The following is a 12,191-nucleotide window of genomic DNA, read 5'->3' as shown; positions in this document are numbered from 1 at the left end:
CCCTGAATATCGCTAAAGAGATAATCGAAAGGGTGAAGAGTCTCCGATGATACTTCGATACTAAATTTCCACTACGCTGCAGTTCGGCACCGAAGTGATTCGCGCAAAATTTAATTATTAAATTTTTATCATTTGAAAAATCTACTGAATGAATTTGCAACTGAGAAATAATGACTGCAATATTTTCGATTCACGTAGGGTGGTTGATATGAACAAACATATTTTTGCCACATTTCAAATAGTGATTATAGCAACGAAAGACTTTGGTGAATTGCAATGCAATTAAAATCCGTGCCAAAAGTTTCTAAAAAAAATCAAAAGCTTACTTGTCAAAAGAGAAATTGATTATAGCTGTCATGAAACATGTAGTCATAGCCGAATTAATTACAAAACTCTTATGAACTTAAAGGCATTCGAATTGTTACAATGGATATATGCAAAGACATAATCGAGATCAAGATATCCAGATCACATATTTCACGTACAAATCACAAGCAACATACTATCGTTTAAACAGTACATTAACTACATTGTTGCGAAAGCTTCTCGCTGTTTGGGGTTCATATTTAGAATGGCTAAGCACTTCACTGATATTTTTTTCATAAATACGTTTATTTCATAGGTAATGTATATAAGTTTTTCTTCGCCGTAACATCCACAATACATAGTACTTTAAACCTAATACATATCTAATATCATGTCAATTGTATGGGTGCGCAGTGCTGCTATTTTGGCGCGCACGAATTTGACATTTCTCTCCCCTACTTCTGTGTACGAGATTCGATGCAGACTCGTCTGAGGGCGCCATGCTCGCAAAAAATGTTGTTGCCAATGATTTGTTCGGGAAATGTGAGAGATGGATATCTTGTTAATATGATGTCTTTGATTCAATATAATAGGTATAGCTGGCTATTGGTTGAACTCATGGAAGAGAAAGAAGTCTAACATAAGCTAAAATTTAAATTGGAACTCCAATGGACTTAATGAAATGATAAATAAGATTCATGTAAGGAGGGTCACGACAAGCAATAATGTCGCGAACTGGGACATTGGATAGTCCACCTTGAGTACGCAAGGAATTATTTAGTTGAGATCTGACATCACGATACGCCACACATGTCCAAACGACATGGTCAATATCGCGATAACCTTCGCCACAAGCACAATGATTAGTCTCGGAAAGTCGAATTCGAAGGATATGTGCATCTAACGTGTCTGGACGTCACACGAATGAAGTCCCTACTCACATCCAGTCCCCTGAACCATGCCTTCGTCGATATTTTGGGAATAATTGAGTGCATCCACCGACCCATATCACCTTTATCTCAAAAAGCTTGCCAGCTGGCAAGTGTTCTTTGGCGAGATGCGGTATAGAATTCGTTGAAAGCAATCGATCTTTCATAAATTTCACCCTCAATAGCACCACGTTTGGCTAAAGTATCGGCGCTCTCATTGCCTGGAATGGAGCAATGAACCGGGACCCAGACTGTAGTAATTTGATAATTATTATTCAATATGTCGTTCAGGTATTAATTTATTTTGCCCTAGAAAAATGGTTCATTTTCATCAGCAGCGTTTGAGCGAATGGCTTCAATTGCACTCAGACTATCTGTGAAGAGAAAATAATGGTTTGGAGATAATGTGACGAACACACTCGAGCTTTAATGAACTGCTGCTAACTCTGCTATATAAACAGATGCAGGTTCTTGAATCCTAAATGAAGCCGAAGCATTATTGTTGAATATATCAAACCCAGTAGTCTCTTAAATATACGATCCGTCCGTGTAAAACAATTTCTCAGAGTTAATATGCCTGAATTTATTTGTAAATATTTTTGGGATTTTTAGCGAGCGTAGGTGTTCCGGGATACCACGCACTTCGCGCTGCATGGATATGCCGAAAAATAACGTCATGAACATTTAGGTGGCTGACACGGATAGGAATATATCTTGAAGGGTTGATCTAATGAATTTTGTTTGAGATTGCAACTCAACTAGCCTTTCGAAATTATTAATAACCAGGGGACTCCGTACCTCAAATGTTATTAGCAGTCTTGATAAAAGCTCCCCAAAGTGATCTATCAAAGGAAGAACTCCTGCCCGAAATTCAAGACTCATTGTATATGTCGAATGCATGCAGCCTAAGGCAATTCGCAAACAACGATACTTAATTCGCTCCAATTTGATAACATGGGAGTTTCCAGCGGAACGAAAACAAGCGCATCCATATTCCATCATTGAAATTGAAGTTGTTCTTTGAATCGGTGTCTGATACAATTTTATTAGATCTTCCGTGTGAGAACCCTCTTTACCTCAATGGAGCTCATAGAATAGAATCTATACAATAATCCACATCAACTACCGAGCTATGAAAGTCGCGGATTGCTGATTGGTTTTGACACACTACAAGTACGACTAGAGCTGTCGCGTGCTTTGATAAAAGCTGATATTTTGAATGATAGGATTGACTTTGCTCCGTGAGGTTAATATCAATGTTTGTCCTCGTGCTCTCCGTAACAACGCCTTTCCTCGACTACCTCTACGTCGCACCAACTATGGAATAAATGGTGCCGTTATAGGCTTGCAAAGATCGTTCAATCGTTCAATAAAAATAATAATAATAATAACCTTAACAGCTGAACTGGAGACATAAAGAAAGCTTTCCATAAATTGGGGAATACTTCTGTAGCGAGTGACATTCGAAATAATTTGCAGAAGGGAGCGATTACTCCAAGCGAGCACTTTTTAAATATAACTATCGGTATTTAATTAGGGCCTGGAGAAGTTGAGGACTTCATTCCTACAATTGCTGTCCGTAATGAGTCTTCGTCAACATTGATGCAGTTCAATGAGTTATTTGATAGGGGAACGTTAAGTGCTCCGGCTGCTATTGGCTGCTGAGTCAAGATTACATTTGAAAAAAAAAAAACCGAGAGACTATATCTCATTCCAAGTGTAGTGCGCATGATATTACAGAGTTAATAATTACATCCGTTTAGATTAACTGGGGTGTAAGCTCGCAGAGAATACCTATTTACTTTACTTTTGAATGCTTAAAATACCAGACACACTGTTAGAAGGAGAGTACAAAGTCAAGGTGCTGATGGCTTACTCAAGAGATAGTTAGGTTACTAGGGAGAGCTATAAAGACCAACAAAATCCAACAACAGCGTTCGTTATATTTGATATGAGAAATTTTCACGACTATGGCCTTACTTTTTCATGAATTATTAACTATATGTTACTACAGTTTTTTCGATTTATGAAATTCTACACATTGCCCTAAAATTTACATTTGGTTCATTTGCATTTTTCTTTTTTTAAGATAACAACCTCCCTTTTGGATGGCGGTGCCTCCTTGCAAACCCTAATGCTAGCGGATACAGAATCAGAAAAGGCAAAATGGGTGGTAGCACTCAGTGAGCTTCATCGAATACTGAAACGAAACAACCTACCGAATACGGCCATATTCCGAGTCAAAGAGGTACTAGATAGTTCTCTATCGGCCATCCGAAGCGCATTAAGCGCACTCATCATCGACCCTGATCGGATTCTTCTCGGAACGGAAGATGGTCTGTTCTGTTTAGATTTGGACCGTAGTGAAATTGCACGGATAGGGGAGAGCAAGAAGGTTTACCAACTGTGGTACATTGCTGAGGAGCAGCTGTTGGTGATATTGTGTGGGAAACAGCGACATCTGCGCTTGCTTCCGATTCGAGCACTGGAAGCGACGGATGTAGAGTGGATAAAGGTCGCTGAGTCGAAAAATTGTATTACAGCTTGCACTGGTATTATAGAGAGAGGTCCGCAGCCGGTGTTTTGTATCGTGGTTGCTTTGAAGCGACAGAACACCTCGCAAATTGTGGTTTACGTTGTGAACAGAAATCGTAGTCGACATCACAAAATGTGTGAATTTACTGTAGCATATCCGGTACAGAGTTTGCAGGTACTTTCTGATTTGCGTCTTGCGGTTGGTCATCAGAGCGGTTTTACAGCGTATTGCTTGCAAGGAGAGGCGCAAGCCATGCGTAAGTTGTTGCTATTCTAGATTGCGGTGTGATGGTATGTTTTTATTTTTTTATCATTGTAGCTCTAGTGCATCCGGAAAATCAATTGAACAATTTCTTAGCGTATTCCGGAGTAGATGCTTGGCGTGTGATCGAACTTCAGTCGGGGCAAGGCTCGAATGGTAATATATTTTTTTAGCTTGGCTAACTAAAGAAATTTTTATTTAACAATTTACATATATATTTATAGCCCACGGAGAATATCTACTTGTATTCCAAACGTTAGCCATATATGTCGATCTCCAAGGACGCAAATCTCGGGACCGAGAAATAATGTACCCAGCCGTACCTACTCATATTAGTAAGTCGGACAATAATCTGTATCCGATTCTTTGTAATTATTTTGTAATATTCCAGCTTATTGTGATGGTCATTTGCTAGTCTACTCGGAAACGCATCTTGATATTTTCAATGCGCAAACCGCCGAATGGGTTCAGTCCATTGGTCTTAAACGATCTCGTCCACTCATGAACAATGGCAGTCTTTCGCTGACAACTTTAAATGATACGGCACATGTAATTTACTTGGCCAACATGCACACGAGTAAGTAGCTCTACGTTTCGTTGTAGCAGATCAGCAATATTTTGCTGCTTGTTTGCAAACGTATTTGTATTGCAGATCAGCAATATTTTGCTACTTGTTTGCAAACGCATTTGTATTATTCTTAATACAAGATCTGTATTTCATTATAGGAGAGCTTCTTAGCCTGGCACCGTGTGATCGAGAAGGGCGGCTTAAGTCAAAACGATTTTCGCTGCGGAATGAAGGCAACCGTACTATAAGAACGTGCGTATTTTGTATATCAGTCCAGATGAGATTTTAACAGAAACATATCGTTTTCCAGAAGCACCGATCGTCGTTCAAAACTAATCTCTGCGCCGACGAATTTCAACCATATCTCTCACATGGGACCTGGCGATGGCATACAAAAGCAACGTCTACTCGACCTACCCACTACGATCGAAACCGCTGATCAATCGAATCAACACCGGGTAAATGATATATTCCAATTAGGCATTACAAACATCCCAACAGTAAATATTTTGTTTCAGATCTCAACAATGAGACATGCCCCACCTCCTCCACGAGCTCCTCCCCGACCGATGATACATCCTCATAATGGTAAGCAGTCACATTAGAGTCTCATATGTGCATCGTATATTGACCCATTCCATCCATTTAAAGAAGGTTCGAATAATTCTTTCCCAGGCGCTAAACGAACGGCTCCGGCTAGGCCTCGCGATCAACCACCATCGTTACCCCGTTCGCCAAGTCCGCTAGGTAGCATGTCATCGTTGCAGGATGTGCTAAAAGTAAATGCATTCAAGCCATATTATTTTGATCACAAAAATGACCTTTTATACTTTTTAAGGTGGCGGATATGCAGTCAGAATCACGACAGAGTGTAGCCAGTAACAACTCTAGTTCGGTATCTACGCCACCCTCGCCAACCAACGACCGGTTGAGTTCCAGTTACGATTCTTAATGGTAAGAGAAGTGCTCAACCGATGTGAGCAAAGGGTTATTTATTTTTGTCGCCGTCAGTAACAAATGATGATTCGTTTCAATATTTGGTAGTTTCGTTCAACACAGTTTCAAATATAGCTGTGTTTAGTGATATATGTATTTAAGTTCTCTTTTACAAAACAACATTTGTATTATTGTTCGTTGCAAAATCTATGGCAAACTCCAAAATACTCGAAGCACCTAATAAATTCCAAATTTCTTTTGATATATTTTATTTATATTATTCTTTTTTATCAGTCGTTTTAAATAGAAAACTAAGCTTCGCAGAACTACTTGATCTCTCTAATCTAATAATCCCAATTGAAACTCTTTTTGGAATGTACTATTACTAAACTGGTTGTGTTGCTTAGAACGAACACAATCAAGCGTGAGGTTTATTCCTCGTTCTTATCTGCAATAAACATTTACATTACCACTACAAACAGAAACCTATGCTGTCATTCATCATCAAGTACACTACTTATTGTAGACATAGAGAATCGATGTGCAATATGCGAGTAGATCGAATTGTATCGCAGTACCAGATCGGTTAGTGGATCTAGTACCTTTTTGGTAGGATCGTTTTAATATTTCACTAGTAGAATAGAAGTAAGTCCACTAATAAAAACTTCCAAATTTTAACCAGACTATGAACCTGCATTATCAGCTAAACAAACCTTTAACAACGAGCTCATGGACAAGAAACACATTAAACACTAGCATTTCTAGATTCCCGATATCTCGTGAACAAAAACTCAATATAACCTTGCTTGAGAGCAAAAACCAATAGTAAAAAACCTCTACTCGTTAAGACTTTATTTGTCACCCTTCGAAATTTGATCTAAATTTCCTCCAAGTTATGCGGAGCAATATACGCTATTGAATGTTGTCCGATTTACTTTGAAATATTACAATACCACTACATAAACTACAATCTGCAAAATCAAGTTTAAAATAAAAGTACACGAACAAATCAGCTACGACATGAACGACACACAGGTCTATAATTATAAACAAAAAAAATCAAATTAGCCGCTACCTTTACACGGACACAAAGCTGTTGAACTAAGAAATTTTAAAAATTATGCAGGTTAATCTCACTCCTGCTCAAAAATGGAGAAACGCACGGTCGTCGCTGAAAAATCGACAAAAATGGATATAAAAACTGAAGACAATATTTAGTATTTTCGGTACAGATTTTCTGTGCTTGTTAATATTATATACAACGTAGAACGCATCATTACATAGGTAAATAACTCTGACACGTAAACTAAAAGCTAGACACATGTAAATTACCAGAAATTCACCACCATTGTCTCTGTTGTAAAAAACACCATTACTGTAAAGAACAACGTAAACTCATAAATCAGTTCAAGATAATTTAAATTTTACAAATAACTTATTTGATCAACAACATTTGAGGAGATATATTTTCGCATTCAAACGTACCATTCACGATTAGCTTAAGACGCGAGTTGATTTCTAGGCGCATAAATTGATATATTTTTAATGTATGTTCCTTTAGTTAGGATTAATTTCCTGGTTTTATACGATTATACCGGGTAAGCTCGTGCTGCATTTAACAGCACGTGGCAAAGGAGAAACTACAATAAAAAACAATGAATATTGTTAAAACAATTTAATTTATGTTTAGTACATGACGTTTGACAGTGAAGTGAAAATACAACTGACAACTACTTGGAGAACATACACTAAAACTAAGTTAGCAGTATATAGCATATACCGAAAGTCTAGTGTTTTATAAAATTATATTAATTGTAAAAATACCACTGCAAAATATATTAACATTATACAAACTAAAACGCAAACTTACTGATTCTTGTTCATCGAATCGTCGTAGCTATGTATCACAACCAAATGGAAATGTAATACCCTCGATGTACTGCAGAATATCATTGATAGAAAATCGAAAGAGAGATACAATAACTTTTCTTCGGCTCTAAAAATATGACAGAAGAAATATCAAGCAAATGTACTAATTTCTATCTAACCCTGTGAGCCAATTCATTGAACATTGGTAGCAAATCTTACTCGAAGAGCATGTTTCTTTTATAAAAGATATTTTTATTCAGGCCTATTTGCGTACAAGCATTACGCGGCCGATTGAGCTGAAATTTTAGCTAAAAATTTTCTTGTATTGGATCTCGTTGTCACCCTTTTTCTAGGGGGAGAGGAACTTCCATTTCCCTCCTGCGAGGATTGAGGGGCAGTTTGTTCGTGGTTCGTCTCGTCATCCATTGCCGTGGTATTGTTGTTAATTTTGTTACTAGTTGCTGTAGATGCGCCTTGTTGTACATTGTTTGCAGTTGCTGGTTGGTTGGATGGTAAGCTGTTAACTGCAGCTGGTGTACTTTGTTCTATAGGGGTTACGTTGGATGGTTTCGTTGAAGGAGATACTTCACTGTTGTTGGTGACTGTCACAGGTGTACTGGGGTTGCTTGGGGTTGGTGTGAGGGAAGCACCGTTGTCCTTTGGTGTGGTTGTCTCCTTGTCCAGTTTATCACATGGCTTACCGTAACGAACAGCTTTTTGGCAATATTGACATGTGGCCATCTGATTGTCATAGGTAACAAGTGATTTGCACGGGATACTTGTATCCTGACGGAAAGTTACATAAGAAGGTATAGGCCTTTTCATGCGCATGCGTAACAAACGTACGCTATTTAGAATACCGGGGAAAAAGTTCTTCCACTTTTCTTTTTCGATAGAGAGAATCTCTCCGTATTTGGACATAGTTTTACGAATATAATGATCGATGACGCTTGAGGGAAGATTATGCACACGCGCTTCTATAGCACTATCTTCCATATATACTGGAATGTTGTATTTAATGTTCTCGTGCTCCACATAATGCACATTATTTTTTTTTGCGAATTGAATTGCATCCAACTCTTTATAAAACTGGATGTAAACAACATTATTTGTCTTATTGCATTGAAGTAAATGCACACGTTTAATGTCAAGATGCATTTGTTCCTTAAGCAAACCTTCAAGTTCTCGTATCGAAGGTCGAATTTTGTACTGCCTGAAGTCAATAATAATTGTATTCTTTCGTTCCGGCGGTAGCTTTTGTTCGTTCGGTTCACTAATTTTCGAGGTCGTTCTATTGTTCACTACACAATACTATCTTTGGTTTCTTTCGTCCCGAACGTAAGCGGTTTTGTTCTATCGACTGACTTGGATGAGATGTGAAAGCGAATTGATAAGAGCATGTTCATGATTGTTCTATGTTATAAATGCACAATAACTCGGCAGCATATCACGCGTTTTTTTTTGAGAACGGCTAATAAGCCACCTGTCAACTTCCACTTTCGAAAGAATTAGCAAACGAGCTATGAAAGATAGAGTATTAAATTTAACATCAGACGAAAGAGAAAACTTTTTTCTTTCGTCTGGTGTTAAATTTAATACTCTGTCTTTTATAGTTCGCTTGCAATTTCTTTCGAAAGTGGAAGTTGACAGAAAATTTAATACTCTATCTTTCATAGCTCGCTTGCAATTTCTTTTGAAGCCGGAACAAACGAATCCCCAGCAAGCCGTCCTTGTTTTACTTATTCGAACAGTTCTTCTGTCAAATTTAAAACTGGCATACGACGCTGTTCTTATTTTATATACTTGAAACACGAGTGTATGCAGCATTTTTACATCTAAAAATAACGAAAATTACGTGAAGAAGGTACTTTAATTTCGATTCCTTTGGAAAATTTAATAATTTTCAAACAAATTTTTTTACATTCTATGACAGAAATAGAAGTTTATCTATTTCCAAAGTTTTGTGTAATTCGGAAAGGAACTTAATTTCCGGAAAACATTACAATAAGAAAAGGTGTATAAACATTCATGTAACTGAAAATAGTAAAAAAAAAAATTCGAATTTGGACGAAATATTTTTCAAACATGTTCGTAGACACTAGTACTACAAAACGACAATACTTATTGAAAAATCGGCTACCTCGTGAAAGATGAGGGGCCATTTCAGACATTTATATTTAAAATCTAGATTTAAACTTTAAAAATTGACATAAATTATGCATCTAGAACTAGAACACTCCTGAACATGTCCTAAGCCGTTTTAGTTTTTATTCGTGCAATTCTAATGTCATATTTAAAACTGGTATACGCTGTAATTTAGTTTTCTCTATTAGAAACACTAGTAAAACACTCCTTCTTCTTCTAGGAGAACTTGTTCTTTTGATCAATTCTGCCCATCTCTGCTGCTGAACGTGCTCTATTTTATGACAGTTTTTCAATTTGATTCTAGAAATTTAAACAAAAAACCTGTTTTAATCCACCTAGTGGTGTGATGATGCTTCTCCCATTCACATTTTATGAAAAATCGAAAGTGAGAAAGCAATGTTATTGGCAAGAACATTTTCCATAATTAGTATATATGAAGCGCAATAATAACTTATTGCCTTTCATATGTACTTTTTATTGAAAAATTAAAACCAAGACGCTAAAAATGTAGAACCGATTCAAAACGGTTGTGCCAATATTGGCAAGAATCCTATAGAAACAGAACCGATAATAATCGCTAGGCAAAATTCTCTGACAGAAACGGTTGCTGCATTGTTGCCAGACTTTGGCCGGAATTCTGGCAGAATTCCGGCAAAAATGGCTGGCAGACCTTTACCAACTCTATTCACTACGTTGGCTTCAATGGTTATATGAGCCATTAGGATCGTTGATTGTAGATTGAAAGAATAATAAAATAGAGAAATTGTCTTGTGTGAATCAATATTAAAATTAATAATATGTTTATAACTAATTACGTCACTTCGATTCGCCACCGCCGCTGGTCAAGAAGACACTTTAGCCGCCGATGTTGACAATTTTAATCGGCGCACAGGTCTACTAATTATGTATGTTGAACTGCTGAGTGGCGTAACAATGCAACATGAACTGCTATGCACTGATGAGTCAAAGACGAAACGTAAGAGAATAAAAATAAAATTGAGCGCGTTCGTACCGATTACTTATAACCAAACCCATAGATTACTAGCTGTCAATTATCATCATGAGTCCAAGACAAAACGTAAAAAAGTTACATTAATTTGTTGACATGTAAATGAGATGACGATACTAATTAGCTACTGAAAAAATTAATGATCAGATGACGGAGTGTGTTCGTTTTCTCGGCAGATAATAAATTAAACACTATCAATCCATTCAATACGATTAAAAAATTTCTTTGCAATCGTCAAATAAAACAATCGGATTAGTTAGAAACATTTTTATTACACTTCAGTTGGTTTTGTGCAGATTCCGATAAGTTTGCCTGCATGTTTCTCTTCAAATAGTGACTCCACTAAGAACTTTCCTAAATCCAACTTTGAAATGGAACGGCTTACGCCAGGGCATTTGTCGTACGTAATTATGTACTCTCCAGCGGGCTCATCGGCAATGTGTGGCGGGAAAATAGCACGGTATTCCAGTTCAGATTCCTTTACTACATCCAACATTCGTCCATGTTCGGCATTAAGATCGGTGAACATTTTTGGAACTTTATCCTTTTCGAAGAATAGAAACGACGATAAGCAGACCGACACTTTTCCGATACCTTCAGTTTTCATAGCATTAACAATGTTACGCATACCAATGGATAGTTCATTGGTTGGTTTCAAATCGTTGCGTGTTCCAAGAACAACGCATACTAGATCTTGGTCTTTCACTGCCGCGGTAACGTCTGCTAAATTAACAACATCTCCTTTAACTAATTCTACTTTTGCCTTGAACGCTTCTGGAACAGTGGCTTCATTTCGGACCATCAAGCGAATTTTAAGCCCTTTCTCCATAGCATATTTCACAGCACATTGTCCGGTCATACCGGTTCCACCAAATATCACAATTTTCTGCATATCTGCATATTCGTTCAGTGTTGACGACAGCTTCGACTTGATTTTTTCCGAGTTCGATTGGCTACGGTCGAAGTAAAGTACTGATAAAAGTTTTATTGAACAGATATGGTTATCTAACGCTGGTTTCAGTCACGTTATTAGTGATCTCAACGACTCGAGATAAATTGGAATGATCCAAAAGGAACATTTCAACAGTTGATATCAAACCTGAACATCACTGTGAACAAATGCGTAACACACTATTACTTGAACTACGTGATGATTTCTTGCTCAGAAATAAAATATGAGCAATGATGATTGATATAATACAATATATTTTTTATTTGCGTTATCACTAATGTGACAGCTACCATGGAACTCTGCACTCTTAGCAGCCGCTACCTAATTTTGGGTCAAAACGTACCCAAAATCAACTCAAGTGCGTCTCCCCAATTTTAGGTAACGACCCGTAAAAAAATTAACCATTGATTTTACAGGATAAACAATTGATTCAGAATAAGATCGATTGGTTACAATACGTTTTATTGTATCTTGATAAGAAAGTTTTCATTTCCAACCATTCAATATATTGTTTCTACGGTTCTACAATTGAATTTATTGTACACGTGGTGTTTCAAAAAATATGCAAACGGTGCATTTGATTGTTTTCCAAGAAAATATTGCCGCATTTTACGGGTCGTTCGGACGCGGTTTTACATTAAACACGTTTTTTACTTTAATGTAGATAAAATCAAGGATGG

At 37.2% G+C, this 12,191-nt stretch overlaps 2 protein-coding genes across 6 annotated transcripts in view; one reads left to right on the top strand and one right to left on the bottom strand.

Moving 5' to 3' along the window:
• The window catches only part of LOC131434929 (serine/threonine-protein kinase Genghis Khan), a 96,779-nt gene extending 89,378 nt beyond the window's left edge, over positions 1-7,401 (top strand). For 3 of the 5 annotated variants that reach the window (XM_058602220.1, XM_058602219.1, XM_058602221.1), the window contains 9 exons: positions 3,325-4,027; positions 4,090-4,188; positions 4,257-4,367; positions 4,424-4,609; positions 4,759-4,852; positions 4,911-5,058; positions 5,119-5,188; positions 5,252-5,379; positions 5,439-7,401. In XM_058602220.1, the coding sequence (XP_058458203.1) occupies positions 3,325-4,027; positions 4,090-4,188; positions 4,257-4,367; positions 4,424-4,609; positions 4,759-4,852; positions 4,911-5,058; positions 5,119-5,188; positions 5,252-5,379; positions 5,439-5,552 (1,653 nt within the window). In that variant the 3' untranslated portion in view covers positions 5,553-7,401. The remainder of the gene's footprint in view (positions 1-3,324; positions 4,028-4,089; positions 4,189-4,256; positions 4,368-4,423; positions 4,610-4,758; positions 4,853-4,910; positions 5,059-5,118; positions 5,189-5,251; positions 5,380-5,438) is intronic. The other 2 variants (XM_058602223.1, XM_058602222.1) reach the window with 2 other exon arrangements.
• A 3,410-nt stretch (positions 7,402-10,811) lies between these two features.
• Positions 10,812-11,807, bottom strand: LOC131434934 (flavin reductase (NADPH)). Its single transcript, XM_058602231.1, has one exon. It carries the CDS (start codon positions 11,449-11,451, stop codon positions 10,831-10,833), a length of 621 nt encoding a protein of 206 aa, XP_058458214.1. The 5' UTR covers positions 11,452-11,807; the 3' UTR covers positions 10,812-10,830.
• Between the last annotated feature and the right edge of the window lie 384 nt (positions 11,808-12,191).

The sequence above is a fragment of the Malaya genurostris genome, chromosome 3 (genome assembly GCF_030247185.1).
Source record: "Malaya genurostris strain Urasoe2022 chromosome 3, Malgen_1.1, whole genome shotgun sequence".
Lineage (NCBI taxonomy): Eukaryota > Metazoa > Arthropoda > Insecta > Diptera > Culicidae > Malaya > Malaya genurostris.
This window is presented reverse-complemented; position numbering and strand designations above follow the sequence as displayed.